The sequence below is a fragment of the Penicillium macrosclerotiorum genome (genome assembly GCF_028827735.1).
Source record: "Penicillium macrosclerotiorum strain IBT 26536 chromosome Unknown utg000002l_segment0_segment0, whole genome shotgun sequence".
Taxonomy (NCBI): Eukaryota; Fungi; Ascomycota; class Eurotiomycetes; order Eurotiales; family Aspergillaceae; genus Penicillium; species Penicillium macrosclerotiorum.
The window spans coordinates 361,331-384,387 of record NW_026643082.1 but is presented as its reverse complement, the minus strand read 5'-3'; the positions used below and the strand labels follow the sequence as shown (position 1 = coordinate 384,387).

General features: G+C 48.6%; 8 protein-coding genes across 8 annotated transcripts; all 8 read right to left on the bottom strand.

The window, feature by feature from the left end:
• Positions 1 to 839: 839 nt before the first annotated feature.
• N7462_001297 (FAD-binding oxidoreductase) lies at positions 840 to 2,270 on the bottom strand (the record flags this gene model as incomplete). Its single annotated transcript, XM_057073023.1, has 1 exon — positions 840 to 2,270. One exon carries the CDS (start codon positions 2,268 to 2,270, stop codon positions 840 to 842), a length of 1,431 nt encoding a protein of 476 aa, XP_056936664.1.
• Positions 2,271 to 5,902: 3,632 nt separating this feature from the next.
• Positions 5,903 to 7,363, bottom strand: N7462_001296 (uncharacterized protein; the record flags this gene model as incomplete). Its single annotated transcript, XM_057073022.1, has 1 exon — positions 5,903 to 7,363. One exon carries the CDS (start codon positions 7,361 to 7,363, stop codon positions 5,903 to 5,905), a length of 1,461 nt encoding a protein of 486 aa, XP_056936663.1.
• A 1,319-nt stretch (positions 7,364 to 8,682) lies between these two features.
• On the bottom strand, positions 8,683 to 9,151 carry N7462_001295 (extracellular guanyl-specific ribonuclease RntA; the record flags this gene model as incomplete). The annotated part of the gene is made up of 2 exons (XM_057073021.1): positions 8,683 to 9,054; positions 9,137 to 9,151. 2 exons carry the CDS (start codon positions 9,149 to 9,151, stop codon positions 8,683 to 8,685), a joined length of 387 nt encoding a protein of 128 aa, XP_056936662.1.
• A 934-nt stretch (positions 9,152 to 10,085) lies between these two features.
• Positions 10,086 to 12,124, bottom strand: N7462_001294 (amino acid permease; the record flags this gene model as incomplete). The annotated part of the gene is made up of 8 exons (XM_057073020.1): positions 10,086 to 10,489; positions 10,548 to 10,919; positions 10,971 to 11,065; positions 11,123 to 11,302; positions 11,358 to 11,515; positions 11,581 to 11,707; positions 11,764 to 11,875; positions 11,935 to 12,124. The coding sequence occupies 8 exons, from the start codon at positions 12,122 to 12,124 to the stop codon at positions 10,086 to 10,088; spliced, it is 1,638 nt and encodes a 545-aa protein (XP_056936661.1).
• A 3,212-nt stretch (positions 12,125 to 15,336) lies between these two features.
• On the bottom strand, positions 15,337 to 17,033 carry N7462_001293 (trehalose-6-phosphate synthase; the record flags this gene model as incomplete). The annotated part of the gene is made up of 5 exons (XM_057073019.1): positions 15,337 to 15,409; positions 15,463 to 15,805; positions 15,858 to 16,231; positions 16,308 to 16,677; positions 16,742 to 17,033. 5 exons carry the CDS (start codon positions 17,031 to 17,033, stop codon positions 15,337 to 15,339), a joined length of 1,452 nt encoding a protein of 483 aa, XP_056936660.1.
• A 562-nt stretch (positions 17,034 to 17,595) lies between these two features.
• N7462_001292 (Major facilitator superfamily domain general substrate transporter) lies at positions 17,596 to 18,919 on the bottom strand (the record flags this gene model as incomplete). The annotated part of the gene is made up of 2 exons (XM_057073018.1): positions 17,596 to 17,752; positions 17,829 to 18,919. The coding sequence occupies 2 exons, from the start codon at positions 18,917 to 18,919 to the stop codon at positions 17,596 to 17,598; spliced, it is 1,248 nt and encodes a 415-aa protein (XP_056936659.1).
• A 909-nt stretch (positions 18,920 to 19,828) lies between these two features.
• On the bottom strand, positions 19,829 to 21,351 carry N7462_001291 (putative nuclear envelope protein Brr6; the record flags this gene model as incomplete). The annotated part of the gene is made up of 3 exons (XM_057073017.1): positions 19,829 to 20,179; positions 20,236 to 21,155; positions 21,237 to 21,351. 3 exons carry the CDS (start codon positions 21,349 to 21,351, stop codon positions 19,829 to 19,831), a joined length of 1,386 nt encoding a protein of 461 aa, XP_056936658.1.
• Positions 21,352 to 21,955: 604 nt separating this feature from the next.
• Positions 21,956 to 22,972, bottom strand: cwc26 (putative cell cycle control protein (Cwf26); the record flags this gene model as incomplete). Its single annotated transcript, XM_057073016.1, has 1 exon — positions 21,956 to 22,972. One exon carries the CDS (start codon positions 22,970 to 22,972, stop codon positions 21,956 to 21,958), a length of 1,017 nt encoding a protein of 338 aa, XP_056936657.1.
• Positions 22,973 to 23,057: the final 85 nt, after the last annotated feature.

The following is a 23,057-nucleotide window of genomic DNA, read 5'->3' as shown; positions in this document are numbered from 1 at the left end:
ACTTGTGGATGTCTTCTATGACTACTGTGCCCGATCAGCATACCCTGCACTCTGGAAACTGGCTCGGCGATGAATTCACTACATGCAACATCGTTGATCTCCCATATGTGCTGTGAAGTTTGATATCTAAGATATGTTGGCCCTGGGCAGGTGTATCGAGATCAGGCGGCCTGCTGTGTAAATGGCTATGGTGGGCAAGGATTCGGGAGCATCGTGTAGATTCGGGCTCTTGGGTGTGCAATAGTATACTCTGAAGATAAAGGGCGGATGTAGCAGAGTAGCATTTACAGGATGTGGTTTTTTGCATATATTGCAGGGCTGGATCGAGGTTGTTGTGGCCGAGAAGAGGCTCAAGCTATGCGTGAGGGTATATGTTTCTATTATAGACTACTTAGGTCTGATTTACGTCGAGAACCCGGTCTTCTCACGGCGAGAGCATAAAAAAGCAATTCATTTTTAACGCTGCGAGGGTACTTGTCAACCATCAAATCTTAAGTACCTCTAGAAGTACCTTGTCGAGGCTAGTACGGGATTCTTTGACTGGATGTAGAGAGAAAATAGTATTTAATGCCAGAGATCTGGTATAGCAATTTAAACTATACATCAGCAGGGTTGAGCCGAGTACAGGTGCGATGGAAAAGCCTCTTCACAGATGTATAGTCCAAGACTTGGATTTTCAGCCTCAATGAGATATATTATCTCTTGGTTTCTAGATACAATCATCACGACGTGTTCGGAGCGAGTGATGTTATGAGCCCTGTGCATATCAGAACACCTTCCTGGTTTTGGAGCGCCACGCATCACCGGGGGTAAAACATTCCTGCATTTGGATTAGGCTATTATTGATCCTCCGATGGTGAGATATCGAAAATCTTCCCCGGGTTCAATAGGAAATGCGGGTCCAAGCTCCGCTTCAACGTTCTCATCACCTCAATCGTGGCCGGCCCAAGCTCCTTCTCCAGACAATGCTTTTTGCCAAGTCCGATTCCATGCTCCCCGGAGACAGTGCCGTCCATCTGCAACGCCCGTACGACCATTGTATCGACGCACTTCTTCACCCCGTCCACCTGTTCAGGTACGTTTGGATTATACATGACGGACTGGTGGAAATTTCCATCGCCAACATGGCCGAGCACACTGGAAAACAGGCCGAGTTGAGACGCATCTTTCTTTGACTGTTCCACAATCTCTGCCAGTTGAGAGAGCGGAACAGCCACATCCGTCGACCAAATTTGTGTCCCTTCAGGCCGCACGGAGAGCATCGCCCACAGTGCTTGTTTTCGTGCCGACCATAGAGATTCCATTGTCTTTTCATTCAAAGCCAAAGAGAAGCTTGAGCCCCCATGGGCAGCGGCAATGGTCTTGGCAGAATCAATGCTATCGAGGACGGCTCGTTCTGAACCAGAGACTTTGATGAAGAGCGTTGGCCGCTCCGGCCACATCTTCCCTGCCGTTCCGCCGGTCTGATTCACGACGCGCATCTGCACATCATCCATCAACTCAAGTGCGGCAAGAGACACGCCCCTGCGAATCATTGATGTCGCAGCCTTGGTTGCGCACGCAACGGAGGGAAATGACACTGTCGCGACGCCAAAGTTAGACGGGACGATCGCGAGCTTCAAGGTGATTTCTGTGATGATGCCCAGCGTCCCTTCGGAGCCGGTGAAGAGGCCGTTCAGATTGTATCCGGCAGATGTTTTGCGCGGCCTGCGACGTGTCTTGATCACAGTGCCATCTGTGAGGACCACTGTCAGATTGACAACCCAGTCTTTCATCGTCCCATACCGCATGGCATTTGTTCCACTGCAGTTCGTCGCAACCATGCCGCCGATGTGCGCTGTGGGGCTAGGATCCAGAGGTAAGAATAGGCCGGTGGGCTTGAGGGTGTCGTTCAGAGTGACCCAATTCACGCCGGGCTGGACCACAACATCCATGTCTTCGTCGTTAATCTGGATGATGTTGTTCATGCGGGACATGTCAATGCTGAAACCGGAGTATGGCGCCGTGAAGTGACCTTCAACGCTGGACCCGGCGCCAAATGGGATCATTGGGACTTTGTATTTGGTGCATATCTTTGCCACGAGAGATACTTCTTCCGTGCTGGAAGGCATGATGATAGCAACCGGGCGGGTGTCGAGATTCGACGTTGACGCCTCGGAATAGCTGTGCGTTTCGAGCTCATCCGCATCCATGCTCACAGCGTCTTCGCCAAGAATATCCTGAATTTCTTTGGCAGCCTGGTTGGAGGTTGACGTTAGTATTTCATTCATAGGTGATAGACAGCGCAAATTGCTCAACGGGTACGTACTCTCAGCATGGTTGATCGATCAGCGTATTGCGGAGCAAATGTCATTTGCCTTATATCGGCATTACTCCCGCTCGACAGGACGGCGGCTGTGCCCGCAGCACCCACGGCTAGTCCAAATATACCACATGTGAAGGGAGATAATCTTGATGATTGAGGTCGTCCCACTGTTGAATATTTTTGCCGTAAGGTTTGCGGAGACCTAGCAAGCTGTCTTCTGGCTGTGGCTAGGACACTACCTGCCCGGCAAAATGAGGCTTTCATGTTTTGTAAAATTCCAAATTAGAAAATACTAATTTTTTTCCTTTGTGATATAGCGCTCCGGATTGATGATATCAAACAATATATTGAACAAAACCGAGGCACTTGGCGGCAAAATAGTGCGCTTGGGGGAGATTTACTACACGATAGATGGCGAGCGGCGGAGCGTTAAAATAGCTCGGAGGGAAGGAGATAGAACCAAATGAGCTTGAGTCATATAACAATCCCATTAATTGATTGTGAGGTAGTGAAGATATGTGGAAGCCCTACCTGAGGAGTCTGGCTGTAATAAACAGGAGGCTGGAATGCGGAGAGAAGATGGCTGACTGACGGGAATAAGTGGCGCTGAGTCAGCGAATGAAGTACAGACGTTTTGTTGTGGTTGCTGCGTCCTAGGCACATGGGATGAAGCGAGGGGACTGCTGTCAAGACATGCGACTGGGTTTTCCTTTGACCTTTTATTTAAATACATCGAGATAGCTTTTGAGGGCACGTTGACCATCGTAACTAAGAGCATTCAAGACATTCGGGGATCTTGAAAGGCGGTGTTGTAACTCTAGGCTAGGCACCACAACGAGCGGTTAGAGACAAACGATGGAGGGCAAAGAAGTGAAAGGTTTTATCCTAGCAGTTCAACATGTGGCGCAAGGTGGAATTGGGAGAAGACAGCTGGAAATGGATTGTTGTATTTGTTGAAATTCTACTGTGAATAAATAGATTACACGAGGCGAAGTAGTGTGCCCAAGGGGATAAAGGGTAGAAGGCGACCAGAAGTGGACAAAATAGGATTTAATAGAGGGAAGTAAGTTGATATTCACGCGTGAAATGAGGCAAGAAGGCTTTACGCTTCGAATCGGCAAGTTGAGGGCATAATATGGATATAGTACATAGGTTAATAAGCCTGAAATATAGAATGAGATTCCTTTTCATCAGGGCCAGAAATAGGGAGAGATATACAGTATGGATGATTTTGGATTTGAATTATTGCGCTGATTCTAAGCGGCATTGGAGCAGGACGTGGAAGTATAATAGACGAGTGTTCCGTCGTAAAAACTTTTCTTTTGCGCGGGGTAGAGCCATCATATCTCTAGACACCAATATGCCAATCAGGTCCTTCCTCCTTTCCACTCCGTCGACCAAATCCTGCTGGAGATGTTCCAAAAATAGACATTATGATAAACCTGGCGCGAAAGAAGACAGTCGACCGGGGTTAGATCAGCGTTATTAGAGCGTAATCTTGGCTGCAGCGGGTCGATGTTGAAGATGACATTGAGATGCGGTCTGTGCGCGGTTGCTGGAGGCTCAGCTACTTGGTCGTATCCTGCACTACGTGTCCTCTGCTCTCGTATTTCATCCCTTTCAGGTATAGCGCCGCCACTACTCTCTCCGTTAGCCATAGTACTATAAGTATTGTGCTGTAATCCTGATGCTTAGCGGCTTGGCAGGAGAGCTGGTCAACTAACATGAAAATTGTTCTGCCAGAGCGGTGGAGTATCCAGTCTGCCCAGATCCTAGACCCGATCACTGAGGTAGTTAGAGTGTGACTGAAACATCGCAAGACAAGATGAGATGAACTCCGCCTGTGATCAGATATTTCCATAGTCTTTTGTCGAGCCACTAGACAGAAAAGTTATTGAAAGCAGACCGGGCGTCGTCTCATCCCGTCCACAACCATGGTTGGCGTTCCCCGCAGTAAGGGATGCTTGAAGTGTATCGACCGCAGAGTCAAGGTAAGTGGGAATGGACAAACTTTCACCGCAGCCAGGATGAGTTCGATTTGCATCTCCTGCTATCAAAATCTTGAGAAAGGGATAAAAAGAGATGAACTAATAAGAGTTGAAGTGTGATGAAACTCACCCGGAGTGCCTGCGCTGTCAACATAGGGGTTCCGCATGCCCAGGTTATGATCGAGGCTACAAATTCCAAGACGAAACAGGGCAAGTTGCGAGGAGATATGGTCGTCCCTTAATGGACGAAGCAATAGTGCCCAGTCTTGCCCTCAGATCAATCGATACCCAAACAAAGGAAATGTTTGCACGATGGTTAGAATACCATTTTTCATGTTACATCGCTTCCTGGACTGGCCGATTTGACACTAACTGGATGGACTTTGTGCGGGGACGCTGGTTCACATTCCCTCAGGCACTTATCTGGTCGGTCCGCGCTTTGGTCACTTTGCGTATGGGAATGGGACAAGAAAATAAACAGGCTATATTATGTGCTCGTCATATGTATAGTCGGGGTTTGAAGCATCTGGCTTTTCTACTTCAGACAGAAGATGCACTGCGTGATGAGACACTTGCCGCTGCCATCTTACTGGGCGGTTACGAGGTCTTAGATGGCAATAGTGGTCGTTCATGGATTGCTCATTCCAAAGGGATCCGGTATTTATTCTGTGCTCGTGGCCCTACGGTGCATACATCTGGAATGGGTCGAACTCTCCTCCTCTCTTGGAGACCCTTTTTAGTTGCAGATGCATTCATAAATTCAGTTCCCTGTTTTCTGGGCGATTTTGAATGGCAGTCCGCATTAAAAGGTAAGTGCAATCAAAGAGATCAACACCCGGAGGATAGCCCCTTCGGTCAAATTTTGGACGACATTTTTGATGAAGTAGCGAAATGTCCTGGTTATTTGGCAAAATCGAAGTGTTTAATACCGCTGGAAAAACCCACTGGACCAACTCTACTCCATCCTCTGATTGAATCAATTGTTGAATCAAGAGCAAGACTTGTTCATTTACAGGGCTTGCTTCTAGGGAAGAGCCGGTCAGCATCCTTTTTCGAAGTAATTCCGTCGATTTACAAACCAATTTTGGTACATGAGTCACACGACGTTATAAACTCTGCCTGGAAACTTCTTGGCAATCTGATGATTGTGCTTCAGTCTCAGCATAGCCGGAGAACTACTCGGCAGTCTTTCTTGATTACGAATATGATGGGTAAGAGCTCAGACTATCCAAGGAAACCTTTTTCTGACATTCTGCCTAAAGATACACAAGAACAAAGGCCGTCTGTTCCTGGCGATCCAAAAGACTTGAGTCTTGGGCCATGTAGTACAGCTAATGAACTGGATAGGTTTTCGTTAACAATGGGATTGGGAAGCTTGTTACCTGACGCGTGTGGTTGTCCACAATTCTCAGCGCAGGAACGTTTTTAACATTTTTCTACTCTCATATGGGCAGAGTCAGTCTCGCAAGTGAAAATACTATTCAAATGACATCCCTAGCGAGAAGGACAGAAAGCTTGCGCAGAAATCACACGAGAAGCCATTCCATCGCAAGCCAGGCTACAGAAATGCTATCAAATCAAAAGGACCAGAAAGGCACCGAGGGTGCTTCTAGGACATGTCTGAAGACGGAGCCTGAGGGGACGGGAAATGAAGGATTCCTCTCATGAATAAGAAGTCGAGATCCACATCTACCATGCTGGCTAGTGTCCGACAGGATTTGAATTCGGGGCACTGGTAGAACACTAGGATCCAATCACTTCTCATGGCTCGTGCGATGCACGACAGGCGCGCCTCAACAGACATCTTCCACTGAGTGGAAAGGTCTCCAACTAGGAAGGCGTTCACATTAGGGTCATTGCGGAGCTTGAAGAGGGAATCGAGATGACGATGCAGTAAGGTACTGAGCCGTGCTTGGACACAGGCTGGGCGATTGATGCCGGGACTGAGGAGATTCCATAGCGCTGAGATCATGTCGCATACAACTTGCTCGGATTGTGGTGATACCTGAAGTAGCAGGGCATGATCGAGGGCATCCGCAATGGGGTCAGAATCAGTGCATGGTCCATAAATGGAACGGTGAAGCAACTGCCTGTGGATCCATGTCACTAAATCGGCGTTAAGGTGCCGCACTGCCTGTGACAGAGGAGTTATCATGAAAGTGTTCCGCTGCCTCCAGCACCCAGGAACAGGATCCGCTAAGAAATATGGTTGCTCGGGGCTGTACTGTGAGAAATTTGTTAGCTTGCTCAAGTCCCGACCGACCTTCTTTCGGAGGAATTCCGCCGCGCGTCCGCAGATAAAGGTAGACAACTCCAGACATCGGTCGGTGGAAAACCAGTCGAAGAAAGGATCGTCATCCTCATCATTGGGCGTCATGTCGACGGGAAGGGCGGACATCATCTTCCGAAAGTGGGACTTATCTCGTTGACAGAGTACTAAGTCCAGGTGATTGCCTCCCACGGGCCCCTCGGGGGTATAGCAAATTGATAGGACCAATTCCGTCGGGCCCATACGCTCAACAAGATAACTACTTATCGGGCTTTCTCCTTCTCCATGAATAATGGAAAGAGCCGCCAGAGAGAATCCGCTGCGGTTATACAGTGCGAGGGGACCGGAGTCCTCGTACCACTCTGTCAGGAATTTCACACATTCAAGGCATCCATGCTTGATAGCACTAGTGAAAGCGTCATCTTGATCCATTAAGGGTTGGTTGTGTAAGTTCCACAGCCATCCAGAACCCGCATCACAGTCGGAGAGGCCTGCAAGGTTTCGGACCCCGCAACAAGTGGTGGGGCAGTTACGCCACGAGTTAGGCACGTACTCCAGGGGATCATCGCGTGACTGCAGCCCAGTTGCAATGTCAGGAGCAGCTTGCCTTAGGATGTCATAGTTAGTGATAAACCTTTTACGGAGACTACATAGATCAGGGTGCGGAAGCCATACCCCTGCAGGTGATTTGAGCAAGGCGAGGACGCTGTCTAGCCAGTCCCTCATGGTCGCAGGGTCAGCAGTGGCATCAAGGCCTTCAATATCTTGGCCCGAGTTTGAGATAAGGTGCGGGCTCGGCATTGTGACTGTATGCAGGACACGTAGAGTTTGTATTATGCGGCTAATTGTTGTGACCAAAGGGTGGAAGAGGTGGAGGAGATGTGGAATGGATGAGTTGGAATCAGATAGCGTGTTCAGTGTATTTATAATTCATAATGTGATTAAAATAATTCAAAGAGAGGTGACATGTTTCTTTCAGAGTACAATGTTGAACTGGAATTAAAGACGCTTGTAAAGGATGAACAAAGGTATCCCTGGTATACAAAGACCTTTGAGGACTTCTAGTGAAGATCAGCCACATCTTTCTTGCACATATCTGCCTCAATATGGAGTACCTTCTGTTGCTTCTTTTCACCATTTGCATCTGGGTGGCATAAACAGATCGGGATATTCTGCATTCCCAAGTGAAACCTAGGGAAGTCTACTCGTAATAATGTGCAGACTGAGGCTATTGTTGGCCGATGAACTCTGAATCCAAGCATGTGAGTGCCAGTCGTGCTGTCATTCATTAACAAAGAGCAGTATGGTATATATCAGCATCCAAAGTATCATTGTATATCCATTGATGTGGTTTGATCTTGTTGTTTTGATTTTGTTGTTTTGATCTTGTTGTTCTCCAACTTGACCCCGCATCCCCCACACTTATCCCTGTCCTGGATTCCCAGATACTCCGACCGAGTCTGTGCGCCTTTTAAACCCCCCCTTCTTGCCATCTGCCTCTCTCCCTTTTCTTACCTCAAGGTGGATATCCTCCAAATCAAAATGTTGAGAGCTCTACCACAATCTTCAAGATGAACTCCTCCATATTGAGTAGGGTGCCTCCTTACTGACTTAGATCCCTACAAACTCGACTGTAAACAAGCGATCCATATGCCTGTTGTCACTGTCGCCCACCGAAACCCCCGCCGAAAAACAGTGGAATGTTGCAGAAATGCACGATGGGCTTTATGCTGTCCATGCATTACCCTATGTGCCTTTACTATGGTATCAAACCCCGGCGACGACATGATCCCACATTTTCGCAATTGTGCGGGTGTCGATTGCTGTTTGCCTCTAGGTACCAAAAACAAACAAAAGAAGACATACACAGCGTGTCTCCGCGAGATCTCTGTTCGCGTTTACATGAAAGTCAGTCTTCTACAGCTCCGTAGCTTATGTACTCGTTCTACATAGATCTTTATTTTCATCAATGGACTCTAGCTACACATAATTTGAGGGAAAAGAGACTTCAATTCGGTCTGGCTACAGCACATTCTTGCTTTCGGAACACCCTGTCGTAGATGATCAAATCTGCTTTTCCAGTCATTTCCAGCTATATACCCCCATTAGATAGAGATAATCTAGCAAGAAACGAAGCCATCATCACTGCTAGCCCCAGTGTGGGTGATGACACCAGCCAGCTCGTCGGCGGTGTTGAAGATAACACGGTCCGCACCGGGGGAGCCGCCATCGTAGACATCGCCGTCACTGAGAATGGGAAACTCGTAGTAGGTTCCAGAGACAGAGAAGTCAAAGCCTTCGTAGTTGTGGTAAACGTGCGGGTACGAGCTGTCGGTCTTGCCCTCCTCGTAAAGCTCGTAGCCGGCTGCCTGGGCCGCGCTGACGGCGCTGCTGGTGTAGCAGACGGTGCCGCAGGTATAGGCGCATGATGCACGCTTCTCGGCGGGGATAGCGAGGGCCGCGGAGAAGAAGAGAGTGGCGACGGCCAGGATCTAGATGGGATAAGTATATTAATATGGCTTTGCATGGTAAGGCAGATACTCCAATGCGTCTTGGTAGGAATGTAGATGATACCTTCGAGTACTGCATTTTCAGTATAGATTTGCTTGATTTAGGATGAACAGGTCGATCAGATAATAACTGGGATGGATCTGCGCTTTGATTCTTCTCCGTGGTATGAGCATACACACGCGGGCCACGAGTGACTTAAATAGTTGTGTGAGAGCAAGGCCAAACCTGGCTCTGCTCTCCATTGGAAGCATAATAGCCAAGCCCAAAATCACCGACTTCAGACAATGTTACATCTGGCCGCACTATGTCAACGGGATATCATTGGGTTCTCGAGCCCACAGGGCTAGAGAGCACCTCACTTGCAATATGACTTTACTAGAACAGGAATGTCCGCCGATCTGCAGTGTCTGTACGAGAAAGGTCATCAACGAGGTACAGCGAGTCGCTGATTGGTAGTGCCTGGGCGACGTGAGCGATCGACTGGTGGTTGGTTGCTACTCACATGGTGCGCCATCCTGCTGAAAGACGGGCATGATCGACCGGCTTTGGCGCCGGGGTTGAGGAGTGGACCCTTGCCAGTACGGCATCGAGAAGAATAGTTTGTGTTATCGGGCCAATGAGTAGTGGTCTTAGGGGCCACGATGTGCCTGGCTCGGTATGAAAAAGTGGGGAGTTGGGGGCGGGAGACTCCGCCGCTGAAGAATTCGGGATGCGCAGGTAGGTGGAGGATGCCGAGACGGATGTCAGATTTGTTTATGATCTAGCCCTTTAATCTCACGTAGATAACTCAGCATTAACGCCCCACGCCCGCTATATTGGCGATTTCGAGCCACGGCCCTCTCCACTAAAAAGCCCGCTTCTCCGTCGGAATCCGTGCCGATCCCTTCTATGCTTCTCGAGAAAAATCTCGGTTGGAAGCAAGGCCCGGATGAATCAGTTGGTGTCTTGCAAAGTGGATTTCATATGGTTTTTTAGTATTATGAGAGCATAATCTGACCACAGGATATCCAGGCTATCCCACGAAAATGTCGCTAATGCGAGACCACCACTGCTGGGGCCTTTTCGTTTGCGAATCGTCGGTCGCTGCAAAGTCCCTTCTTCCAGTCCAGATATCCATCTCCTCCAGCTTAACCCATTTTGTCTTGTTCCATATCTTGTACGCAACCACAAACAGGACGAATACAGGTATGAGAATATAGTTGATGACAAAGTCAGTGGCGCTGAATGGATTCAGGAAACACGTGTATCCCTGAAAGAAAACAAGGAATATATTGGCCGCCAGTGACAAGTAGGTGCCCCAGGGATATAGTGCCGCTTGGAATGGCAGCATTGATGGATCCTGTCCCTGTGCCACCAGGGCGCGACGAAAGCGAATGTGGCAGATGCCAATAACGGCCCAAACAATGAATGTCGACACTATTTCCCCGTGGTTAGCATAATGCTATTTTATTGGCCTACGATAAATGACACCTACCTCCAGACAACGTAATCAAAGCGGAGAAAACCGTCCCTGCGCTCGAAGACTGTCCCAGAAAAACTATGCAAGCGAAGACGTTGGTGAATACCAGACCGACCCATGGAACGCCGGCGCGGTTCGCACGGCCAATGAATTGAGGCGCTTTTCCATTGCGCGACATGAAGAGCAGCGTACGAGATGCAACGTATAATGAGCTGTTGCCTGCTGAGATGACGCTAATGACGATCAAAGCGTTGATGAGGTGTGCTGCCGGCAGAATGCCTGCATCCTGCAAAGCAATCGTCAATGGAGAGCTGGCGGTTTTCGAAGAAGAATCCAGTAATCGCTTGTCATTATATGGTATCAAGATGCCGATGAAGAAGATGGTACCTGAGAAGTTTCGTTAATGGCCTGCAACGAATTTGCCAAAGGTGGCCATACCGATATAAAAGATCAGGATGCGCCAAAATACCTGTTGAATCGCCCGTGGAACTGCCTGGCGGGGATTCTCTGATTCACCGGCGGTAATTCCAACCCTGGTGTCATGTTAATAAGTGCGAAGGAAAAAGGAATTTCCTTGTTGGACTACATACATCTCTGTTCCGGCATAAAGAGTGCCAGCAACCACAAAGGTCTTGGCAACCCCGTTAATAGAGTCCGCAAATGCGCCTGGGTCATGCCAATATTTAAACCCAATTGTCTGTGGGCCAATGCCTCCTGAACTGATGCAAATGGCGAGTATAAAGAAAACAATCAGAGCCAACACCTTGATACTAAAAATGAATGTTAGCATTGTATTCTTGTCGGGCAGCGGGACTTGATACGCACAGCGAGAGCCAAAACTCCATTTCTCCATATGCCAAGATACCCAGGTTGGATAAGCCAAGGAAGAGAAACCAAAAAATGAGAATCCAACCCCATTGTGGCACTGCTTCTGTCCAATATCCGATGACAAGCGAAATTGAATTGTATTCATTTGCAAGAACCTATCAGCGCTCTGTCGAGTTAGTATAACGATCTGACAGGCTCGCACCGGATACCGATAACGCACGGTAACCCATAAATACCAATATGCCCATCCTAATGCGAATGCAATTGAATCATCGATAAATCGTTCTGCATATTCTGTGAACGAACCTGTGACCGGAATCAAAGTTGCCATCTCGCCCAATGATTGCCTGTTCTCGTTAGTATTTTATTCCGACAGTCATATCTACCGGGATTCTCCACTCACATCACAAAAAATACAATGATCCCCACCAAGCAGAAACTGATGAGAGCTCCGGCGGGGCCACCCTCGTGCAACGCATTTCCTGAGCTGACAAGTAGCCCTGGGCCGATTATTCCTAAAATCTGGAATTAGACACAGATTGTTTCCATGTGAAGAGAGAATATTTGCACACACCTCCGATCGCAATCATCTGCAGATGCCGTGATTTAAGTTGCCGCTTCAACGGCGCTGAAAATGGATCCTTCCCAACCGACTCATTGTCTGACCGAACGGTTTCCTCCTCTGGGATGAAGACATTTTCCTCTGGATCTTTCATCGTTGCGCGATATGCTGTCGCGTTGTAGCCAACATTGATGTCTGTCATAGGTGCAGCCAAGCTATTCTCGATAGCAACTAGATCTTCCGGTCGGCTGCAACAGGATGTTCATAAATCAAACCCGTTTGACTCGCAACAGGAAGAAGTTGCGAAGGAGAAGTTAAACATCCCATTCCGTGCGACCGTGGGGACTGTTGTCACATCCCCGTGGAAAATATCTTGTCCCGTTCATTTGTTGCCGATGTCGTGATGAGCCCCAGTCGGGGCACCAGTGAAGATCGCAGGGCCAAGACCCCCGCTGGTCGATGCTCGGTGGGTGACTGATGCTTTTGAATTACAAGAAAGCTATAAATGCCCCCACTAGAGATAGGAAAGGTCTTTTTGTGTGACTATATAAACCGGTCAGCAGCATACATAGATTGACTGCGCTGATAGCAACCCTGGTAATGAAATTTTTGTGATTGCACGAATGCAGCTGATTTTTGCTGGAGTGGAGCCTTGTTCCTGGCGAATCTTCAATCGATCGCACGCCATCAAGCCACGGATGAGCTCAACTCAAACAACGCCGGAGTCAAAAGGGCATTCTGTCCAATCCGATGCCCTTGAAAACAACTCCAACAAGTCAAGAATACCCAGGAATAGGCTTAGTGTCATAAGGACTTATGGCAGTCACACGACACGCCTTCAACAGAACTGATTTCTAATCCCTTCGGGCATTGTATCAGAAGCCAATATATCACCAGTCGTATGCTATTTCCGTGTCAAAACTCCGGCACATCTCGCTTAGGTGATACGCAGGCAATTTTTAATCTTTGTTCCGGATCTGTGCGATCGTGATCGGTCGGCATGTGGGGCTCGTTTTAAGGTTATCTTCGACTGCACTCTAGTCAGTATGACAATTCAACAAGCAAACGACAATCAACCAGAGAGGTAAATAATAACTGATATTGAAAAAGATTTACGTCAAGCCATGCTACCCCATAAGACAAACGAACTTTGTCATCATGAAACAGCAACTTGAGGATCTAAGCTGTCGAAACAAAGCAAGCATGAGACAAGATCAGAATCTGCAAAGGGATAGGCGTTGATCAAGAGCCCAAAGTGAAGAGAAATCAAACAGACAAAGTCTCAATGTCTTGTTCATAGAGTGTTTCTTCTCGTGTTTTTTTACCTGTGGTGCTAAGTTATACCTGAGCTCATTGATGAGGTACCTAGGCGAAGCAGGTTAACGTACGTACTTCCAAAGGTTTTTTCACTCTAAAACTTCACAGGTGCTAAGAAATAGACGCTTCGCTAAGAACTTCGCTCATAGCCCACAGGTTAGCTTACTCAACCTATGGAATCTCTTCGTACCAGATAACACTGCTAAATGCGATAGCATTTTCTCATTGCCATGATACCACGCCCGGCTTGTCCTTTGCATGAGTCGCCTTAGTGTCTTTTGAAACCAAATGAAGCGTATTGAGTGTTAGCGATGAGTTATTAGAAGGGCGAATGTCTCGCAACGGTGCATAGTATCGAACCCGGGAAGTAAGCCCCACGTGTAGATGATGATGGAGTCCTTGGATTTAAACGGATTAGCATTTATTCAAGATGAGAACGGAAGGAAGAAATCTCCTATTTCAAGCAACATGAAATGTCAGATAACTGGCTGTTAATCAGGTCCATAGATCCTCAAATACACCTTTTCTTCATTCAATAGGAAAGTACCCATTCAGATATTAACACTTACACCAAATGCAGTGACATAGAAGGATTGAATAGTGACAAATCTCGGTGATAGAGTTCATAAGGACAGCTGAAAGCTATAGGGCTGTTTAGTATCGAGACGTTGGGATCGGTGCGACGATACAAGAGGGAAGTGGAGGGAGAAACCTGCAAGAGGAGAGCTGAAAGGGAACACTTGATGCAGAACGCGTCAGGAAAAGTCGCGTCTATTCATTATACCATTCTCAGTGACTTTGGAAGTCGGGCTACATGTATTTTCAAGACACAGACAGATGCAAGGAATACATTCAGCGGGCAGACAAAAGAAACTAGACGAGTTACAAAGCCGAACAACAAAATACGGAATTGTGGACAGGAAATAATCTCTTCAACCGCTACACATCTTATATGGGGATAATAAAATGGAATTCTTAGGGGAGTATATTAAACGCCAGACTCTGGAGGGGAAATGCAGTTCCGTACAGGAAAGGAGATAATACAAGACAAGATTGTGGACGGAGTAGCATATAATGTTGACATAGCGATCATTGGGCTCAGTGGTTTTTTTAAGTCATCGACAAACCCCATCCCCGCTCGGAGCAGTCTCGAAAAGAAAGTCATGAGCCATTTCCTCATCATTGCCCAAAGAAACGCTATGTCGAACTAAAGTGAGGAGTGTTGTTAGCAAACAAAGGGGGGAACAAACAAACCTGGGGCGGAAAGAAGAAGAGGAAGAAGAGTTCTGTGCGAAAATGTGAATTTATAGACAACCAGGAGCCAGGCAGTGACCAAGATCACAGAGCCCTAGACGCTGATTGGTGGATTCAGAAATAGCTGCAAACGAGATAGGGCGACTGGGGAGCCCTAAATAAGAGCTTTTGGAATATGGGGGGAAGAGATGGACGTGTACGAGGAAGTCAAGGTGTTCGTTGTGATCTACGCCGTGTTGGTGCCAATATTCTTATCAAATTTGGTGAATCGTGGATCAGTCACTCTCGACGGCTGATTTTCAAGTATGGGGCTTTTTTAGAATTGTTAGCGCTGATGCGAGGATGTTTAAGTTGGTTGTAGAGGTCGATGAGCATTATGACGGTCCCCAAGATGAGAGGATGCCTCGAGTGCTGCCTTATCGACGCGAGGACCGTGCGCACACTGATCTAAACAAAATGACCAAATTTCTACTATTTGTAGTACATGACTTGAATGGATTCACTGCATATCTTGGATATCTTTGACAACTCACTGACTCTTCCTCGGTATTGTACTTGTTTATGGAGAACCTACATACAAGTGGTATACTTACGGACCAGCAAACTTGGATGAATATGGAGAAATTATGTTGGCAAGTAATAGGGGGGATTTTTCGTCTTTGAAATGATCAAGTCCCGAAAAATATACCAGGTATGCGTTGTCCATGCAGACGGCAAGTCTGTTAAACACACAGTTGATCACGAAGTAGAACATGGCATATTACTACAGTGCCCGAATCACGCCCCGAATCGCCTAAGACCCATTTCCAAGTCCAAAATACAGTACACCAGAAATGTGTCTCCTTATGAGCATGGATCTCCAGGTCGTCGACAACGCTGGGACAGCTTCTCTATGAAGGTTTGGCCCCATTCCGCACTTGAGCTGATTAGTGGCAAATTCAAATTTAACAGAGACAAGGTCATGCCTACCTGGTATGGGTATTGACGAAATCCCGAAGATATTCATACTTGCGCTTACGTTCAGCCGGGTCTAGATTGAGAGCGCTGTAAAGAGCTTCAGACATTTCTGTTGTGTTAGCTGGGTGGAATGGAACACTGCCTTCGCGCATAAAAGACGCAGCTCCAGCAAATTCAGACAAAACGAGAACTCCATGCCTCTTCTCTTGACAGGCGACGTATTCGAAGGATACGAGATTCATCCCGTCTCGGGTGGAGGTTAGCAGACATGCATCAGCAACGGAGTACAGCGCAGTCAATTCCGTGAATGGGACCGAACGGTGCATATATAATAATGGCGAGCCGTCGGGAGTAGCTACTGGGTGTTATTCGAAGTTAGTTAGCATTTGAAGGGAACCCAGACGAACCATGTTTGCCGTTGATCTTGCCAGCCAGTGTGCTCAACTCCGTTTCTAGTTCCTGGTACTCTTTGACATCTTCACGGCTTGGGACGGCCACCTGGATGAGAACAACCTTGTTTCGGAGCTCGGGATGGTCATCCAAAAAAGAGTCAAAGCCCTTCATCTTTTGTGTTAATCCCTTGATATGGTCGAGCCGGTCGACGCCGACAATGACCTTGATGCCCCGGTACCGCTCTTCAAGGGATTTGATACGAGCTTGTACGTCCGTCTTTTGCAACGTCTCGCTAAATTTTTGGGGATCGATTCCTACAATAAACTTGTCTGTGCATATAAGTCGATTTTTGTACTGGATTTGATTCCGAATTTCGATACGTGCGCCTCTGGTGACGAATCAGCAACACCTTCATGTCAAAAGTTGCAACTATTGAATGGACGAAGTCTAGAGGTAAGACTTACAGAAGACTGGCACAGGTATCCATGAAATTTTGCTTGTACTCATCTGTGTGGAATCCTATCAGATCGCTGGATAATAGCCCTTCGATGAGATGCTTGCGGACTGGCAGGTTACGCCAGAAGTCACCAGCAGGGAACGGAGTATGCAATGAGAATCCAATGGCGCATTTCTTGCCCTGGTCCTGAAGTCTGTTCCGAAGGAGCTCTGGCAATAGCATGAGATGATAATCATGCACCCAAATCAAAGTGCCGCTCTCAGCAGAATTAGCTATCGCGTCCGCAAAAAGTTCGTTTACACGTCTATATGCTTGCCAAGGGCCATCGTCGAAAGTGACCCCCGATTGGTAATGCAGTATAGGCCACAGGATACGATCTTTGGAGGAAAGTAAGCATGCAGTCTGGAATGGGACACATTTCGAGGACGGACCATGACTTACTGGAGAAACCGTTATAGTGCTCGCGTGCCAAGTCATTATCCAGGAATATTGGAGTAGCATTGTGCTCATCCAAGCTGCTCGCAACCTGCGCCCTATCTGCCGTGTCTTTGACCTCAATACCCGGCCATCCAAACCATCGGAACTCAGTCGATTTTGTCAAGCCCGATAATGCGGTGACCAAACCTCCACTAGAGATGGAGGATTGGAATGTTCCGTCAACACGCTTGATCGACAGTGGAAGGCGGTTGGACACTATGATCAGATTGCGCTTCGTATCGTCGGTGAAGCTCATTTTGGCGAAACAAATTTATTGTTCGATTATCGGTCTATTCGATTAACAATTGGCATATGCTTTGATCGAAAATTTTGCAAGCTTCGATTGAAGGATTATTTGGCAAATATATCTTGAGGAGGCATGTTATATGAGAAGGTTCTTTGCGGTCGCCTCTTGCCTCTGGATGGCAAACCTATACGTCAGAATGAACGCCGAGATGGGTTCTTCTTTTGTTCTAAACTATTTCCCAAAGATCTATTGAGACATTTCTACTGTTCACAGCTGTAATGTGTATGTTATAATCATGTTATCAAAGCCCCTTAACTCATACTCTATGGATAAAAAAATCTCTAGTCCTGTATCCTGGTAGGAAATAAAGATAAAGGCTGCGGTGGCGGGGGGCGTAATACCACAAACGGGAATTGGAAATTATTGCTTATTTTGAGGATTTTTTTTTATCAGTTTGATTCAGACCGCTTTTAAATTATCATCAATTCATTACGAATCTATATGCGTCCACATGTTTTCATGTCCCACTACATGTGATATATTTCGTCATCATGTTCGCATCCACCATCTCCTAAGCCTTCTCTCCACGCTGCCGCTGGAGCCACATCACCCAAGAAAAGCACACAATCCCAGCTGCATATGCACAGCCAGCAAATGCGATCAACCCCCAGTATGCACCATGGCAGCGATGCAGAATCTCACCAGCAATGGGAACACCTGTCAGAGCGCTATCCAAGAAGTTAGCCATAATGACCACGTTGACCAGGGCAAAGTTGGACCCCGGAAAAACAAAACAAAACTTACCCAAAGCTGACGATAGTGTACACAGTAGTGTAATAGCGACCGTAATTCTGGACAGGACACAGCTCGCCCACACAAACAGGAACAAGACTGATGTTACTGCCACTTGCGAAGCCAAACACCACAGAGAAGATCACTACGGCGACGAGATTCCCCTCAGCAGGCATCCAGATGCCCAGTACTGCCACCAGACATAAGATATTGGTTAAGAGCAGCGTGTTGAATCGGCCGATGCGGTCTGCTAGAATACCAGGTAACCAGCGACCGGGAAACGAGCCTGCGTTCAAGAACACGACCATCAGATACGACAGTTTCGGGGAGATACCACTAGCAAGAGCATAAGAGGCGATATACTCAAGCGGGATAAAAAATCCCCATTCGATGAAGAATACGCCTAGAGTGGTCAGTGCCAGGACCGGGTCCTTGAGGATCGTCAGGTCAGGCAGGAACACCTTAGCTGATGGCGGCGACGGTGCCTTTAGAGGGAACTTGGCTCGCACAAGGAGACACCCGGGAATGAGTAGGATCAAGGTGATCAAGCCAATAATCCGTGTGGACCAGGCGAATCCGATCCGGGGCGCGAGATTTTCAAGGACAAGCGGGAAAATGACGCCACCAATACTACCGCCGGACAAGGCCAGCCCTGTTGCTGCGCCTCGGCGACGGCAGAAGTAGTGTCCGATACTGGCAACGGGCACGATGAAGATGAAAGATGTTCCCATTCCGCCAAGAATGCCGACAACGACGAGAAAATGCCAATATGCGGTGCAGAAGCCTATAAGAATGAATGTCAAGACGATAAGCGCCGAGCCGAACCACATCAGCAGGCGCGGGCCCTTTGCATCGAAGATTGGTCCGATTTGGATGCCACAGAAGAATACGAGAAAGTTGTACAGCCCGAAAATCCAGCCAATCTGACCCTCGCTGAGGGAGGATAGTTGATGAGTCGAGATCCAGGCTTGGTAGATGCCGATGCTGTTCATCAGTCCCAGCCCTCCTAGTATCGAGCTGAAACTCCCCAGCACGACGAGATTGGCACGTAGGCCGCCCTCGGGGTAGATGTCGGAGGCATCGACTTTGGGCTCTATGTGCATTGGAAACGTGGAGGGTATGGAATTGAGTTCGAAATACCAGAAGGATGCAATATGGAATTCAGTTATGACTCCGATGGTGATTCAAAGGAATATGTAATAGGACAAAACAATTGCTCGAAATTGAGTTCAAACATTCTAAACCGGATATGCTTTTGCTTTTATGTCTGCTGTACTTGGGCATTTCCTCGACCATTGTTCGGCGTTCTGCAAGAGAACCAGGTTAAGAAAAAGAAATATCGAAAGCCGACGGCCGAAAACAGTGGGATTTATCTTTGCGTATTGCCAAGCACGATCTCGAACTTCGGTGTCCGATGAAGAGATGTGATTCCGAGGAAAACATTTTCTGGTACCGAGTAAAGAGTGCTATGAATGCTCACTGCTCTATCCTCCGAGTAGATCAAAGGCGGTGGATATGCCAAGCCTCGGCCGTTGACGGCCGCTCGGCGACGGCAGGTGGGTCACGGAGGCCGATGGCCACGGCGGGACCACGATACGGTTTGCCGAGCGGGCGAGACGGTGTTTGCCGAAAACCGAAGAGGTTTGGTGACCGGGAACAGCGGGCACAATTCAGTGGGGAGCAAGGGAAGTGATGGATGTTTGCTCTTGATCTTACTTCATTGAAGACATTTGAAGTCACAAAGTGAGGGTCGAAGTACCAAAGAAATCATTTCATGTTATGAGAAGCCCAACATGGGGAATGTGAAATGCGCAAAGCATCTTGCTATCAGGAGCTCTGAAGCCTGGTCAAAACTAATACAAGAACCGAAAAAAGACGGGGAAGATGGTATACTACAAGCACATGAGAAACAAGGAAAACACCAATACCGAACCAATCCGTAAACCCACTTGTCGGATATGCAACCAAACCGAGTGAAAGACGCCGGAACCTCAAGAAATATGTTCACATGGCTATGCAAATTGACGGTGTCGTTTTGACGGGCTCGGCGTCCGAAGGTGGCTCTCGCGGTCGCGGGTGCGCTCGGTGACAAAGTCCATTGATGGTACATCCTCCAGCGCCAACGGGGCATCATTCTTCTCGGCGTGTCCATTGGACTGCAGTTGCTGCGGAGCATGTGGAGCGAAATAGCCATGACTGGGATTGTGCTGCAGCTGGGGCTGAGTAGCGTGCATAGAAGAGTAGTGGTGAGCTGGTGGGTAATTATGGCGAACGTAGTCCTCTTGGCTGAGGTGATTTCTGAAAGAGCGGAAGGTCCAGTTGCTTATGACGGTCACAGTAGCGAGGGAAGCGAGGAAAAACATCTAAAAACATATTAGTTAAAGCCATCGAGCAACGAAGATGGGATAGTGGCGCGTACAATTGCTTTCCAACTGATAGGTTCAATAAAGTTGTTGATTATTTCGGCCATCGCGTGTGCTGACACCTTGGCCTGGGCAACCCGAGATGGATCTTGGTTCATACAATTCAACCATTGCTCGCATTTCAGCTGCAAATCGGGTGGTCGAAGCTCGCAGTTATTAATGCGAAAGTTGTTGGCGCAAACGCCCATACTTGTTATCATTGCAGCAGACGCGTTATCGGCTGCAATATTGAATTCCCTGCGCATTGTCGAGATGAAAGCAAAGACCACATAAAGAGCAAGGGAAAATAATGCCAAATTGACCAATAACTGGGCCCACCACGACAAGATGCTGGGCACATTGGGATGCTCCTCTAGCAGTTTGAAGAATTCTGACCACCACGCCATGGTCCACCACGATGGGGCTGTAGAGGATTTTGATTCAGACCGCTTGCCCTTGTTCCGGGATTTGTCCGTGCGACCTTCACGGCTGCTGGGTCGGTCACTCTCGTCATCATCTGTATCGATCTGGATGTGCCGTCCAAGCTCCTTGTTACGACGCCGCCGCTTCTGGACGCGCCGTACTAGCGCATTCGAATAATTGTTCAGCCGGGGAATTTCGCCTCGGCCAGGGCTGGGCGCAAACCGTCCGTAGATGTTGAACAGAGAGTTTCGCCTTGGGCTTGACTGCTCCGGCGTATCTTCGTTATCCGCATTGTCGGGGGAGGAAAAGTTCTCCGCCCCTGAAGAAAGATCAGGGTCGAACTTGCGTGGAGTGGTAAAGGCTGACTTTGTGAATGCTGGTTGGCCAAAGACTGACCGGGGAACTTGCGACTCGGGCTGGGTATTCGACCGGGAGAACAGGAAGGGCTGTGAGTTCGGAGGGCGGAGAGATGGCAACGGCTTCTTCCCGGGAGAATCGAAGACACTGTGGGTGCCTGCAGGATCAACAGATCAGAGACCACAGTCTTGAAGAGAAAAAAGAGGGTCTGGCTGGGGTCTGGTGGTGGGACACTTACGCTTCTTGTTGTCGTGGTGCTGCATGCCAATCTGGTAGAAAGGCGAGCTGGCGTCACCCGGAGGACGAGACTGCCACTCAAAGTCCATCGGAGACTCTCCCGTTCGTTTTTCCATCCTGATTGATGGCCACTTTCCACAGTGGATGAGGCCTGGGGTGTTGTGAAGCGTGAGAGCGGGATGGTGGAGCACGGAAGTTTTTTGTTTGGGTAAACAGAGTCCGGAGCAACCTGGGCGGAGTAGCGGGACGGACCTCCAAGTGGACCGACAAGAACGGAGGGGTAGAAAGTGCACTTCGTAAAAGGTCTGGGATCCTGGGGATAGCGGCGTGTCATGAAGATAAGTTAGATAATTCACAGGGAATTTTGCTCTGAATTAAATCTTCAATGATGCATATATTTTCTCCAACCTATTATCAACGCTGCAGCATGCATAGCCCTGCAAGAGATCATTCTAGAATGCAAGCGGTAGACTGTAGAAGAGCTTCAATGATTTCTTTTCTATTAGGGAATATTGAAAGAGAAATAGTGATTATAGACATTCAATCCACCTAGAGTACTAGTAGATGACCCAAAGCCAGAAACCCGAGGACACTAGAGAAACATCAGACAGAGAGAGATTGTAGGGCGCCAGCACCCCGATCTTTTTGTATACTTCAGTCTCCGGATCTACTCGACTCCATATTAAACAACAACACACGATAGTAGCCCATCCAAGTTCACTATTCATCCATCTGCCACTGATAATCCAACGCCTCGAACCGGCTCTTCTTATTCCGTGCCGCAAACCAGTCCTTCTCAAACCCATTAGCCCGATCCACCCCATCCCACCGATGCCCTGGTCGAATCCCATACCGATTCGGCTGGAATGCTCCCGTATATAACGGCCGCCCCGTCACGCTCGCCTTGGGCCCCTTCTTCTCCGTGAGAAACTGCGCCGCAGGGTCATTCCAACGTTCCCGCCCACGCAGCTCCTCGTTCAACGACTCGTCTTCAATGCCCCGTGCAACCGGCATCGCCCGCACCTCCGCCAACTCCTGTTTGCGGGTCTGACGCGCAGCCAGCTGCACGTCGCCCATCAGCGCCTCCCGCGCTCGCTCCTCTTTCTCGCGCGCTACTTCTTCGGCGCGTCGAGCCTCCGCACGCTTCATCGCCACGTTGATGATCCGACCGGATGCGTCTCGGTAGATTGTTTCTTGGGACTGGCCTGCTGTCGCCAAAGGGTCACGGTAGGCGGCTTCTTCGGCTTTGCGCCGTCGCTCTTGCGCTTTGACCATCGCCGCTGTTTGCGCAGCCGTCTGGAGACCAGCTAGGGCACCGCTCTCCATACGGGGTCCATCGTCTTGTGTCTCGCCTTCGATTGTCGGCCCGTCTTCATCCTCATCTGCTTGGCGAGCACTGCGCTCAGCGGCAGCGGCAGCTAGGATCGCGTCTGCGGCTTCTTGGTCGGTTTGTGTAGCAGTTGGGTCGGGGCCGCCGACTGTTTTCCAAGAGGATTTCTTGGCACGGCGGAACTCGGTGCTCACCGCAGAGGTGTCGATGAAAGGGGAGTCATCGTCATCTTGGCCAGTGGTAGTAGTTGTGTTTCGGAGATCGGACGGGTCGTCGTCGGTGATGATTAGGCCAGAGCCAGCGGTGTCAGTGGTTTTGGTCTTCTTGCGCTTCTTTTTCGGCCGCTCCGTGGACGGATCTGCATTGAGGTAGTTCTTGGCGAGGTAATCTGCCAGTGAGCCGGGCATGATGTGCGCTGGTGTGAGTGTCTGAGAGGGGAGGGTGGTTCTGTTGGCTGGAGCTTCGCCGTGATTTGCGTCGCACTTATCGATA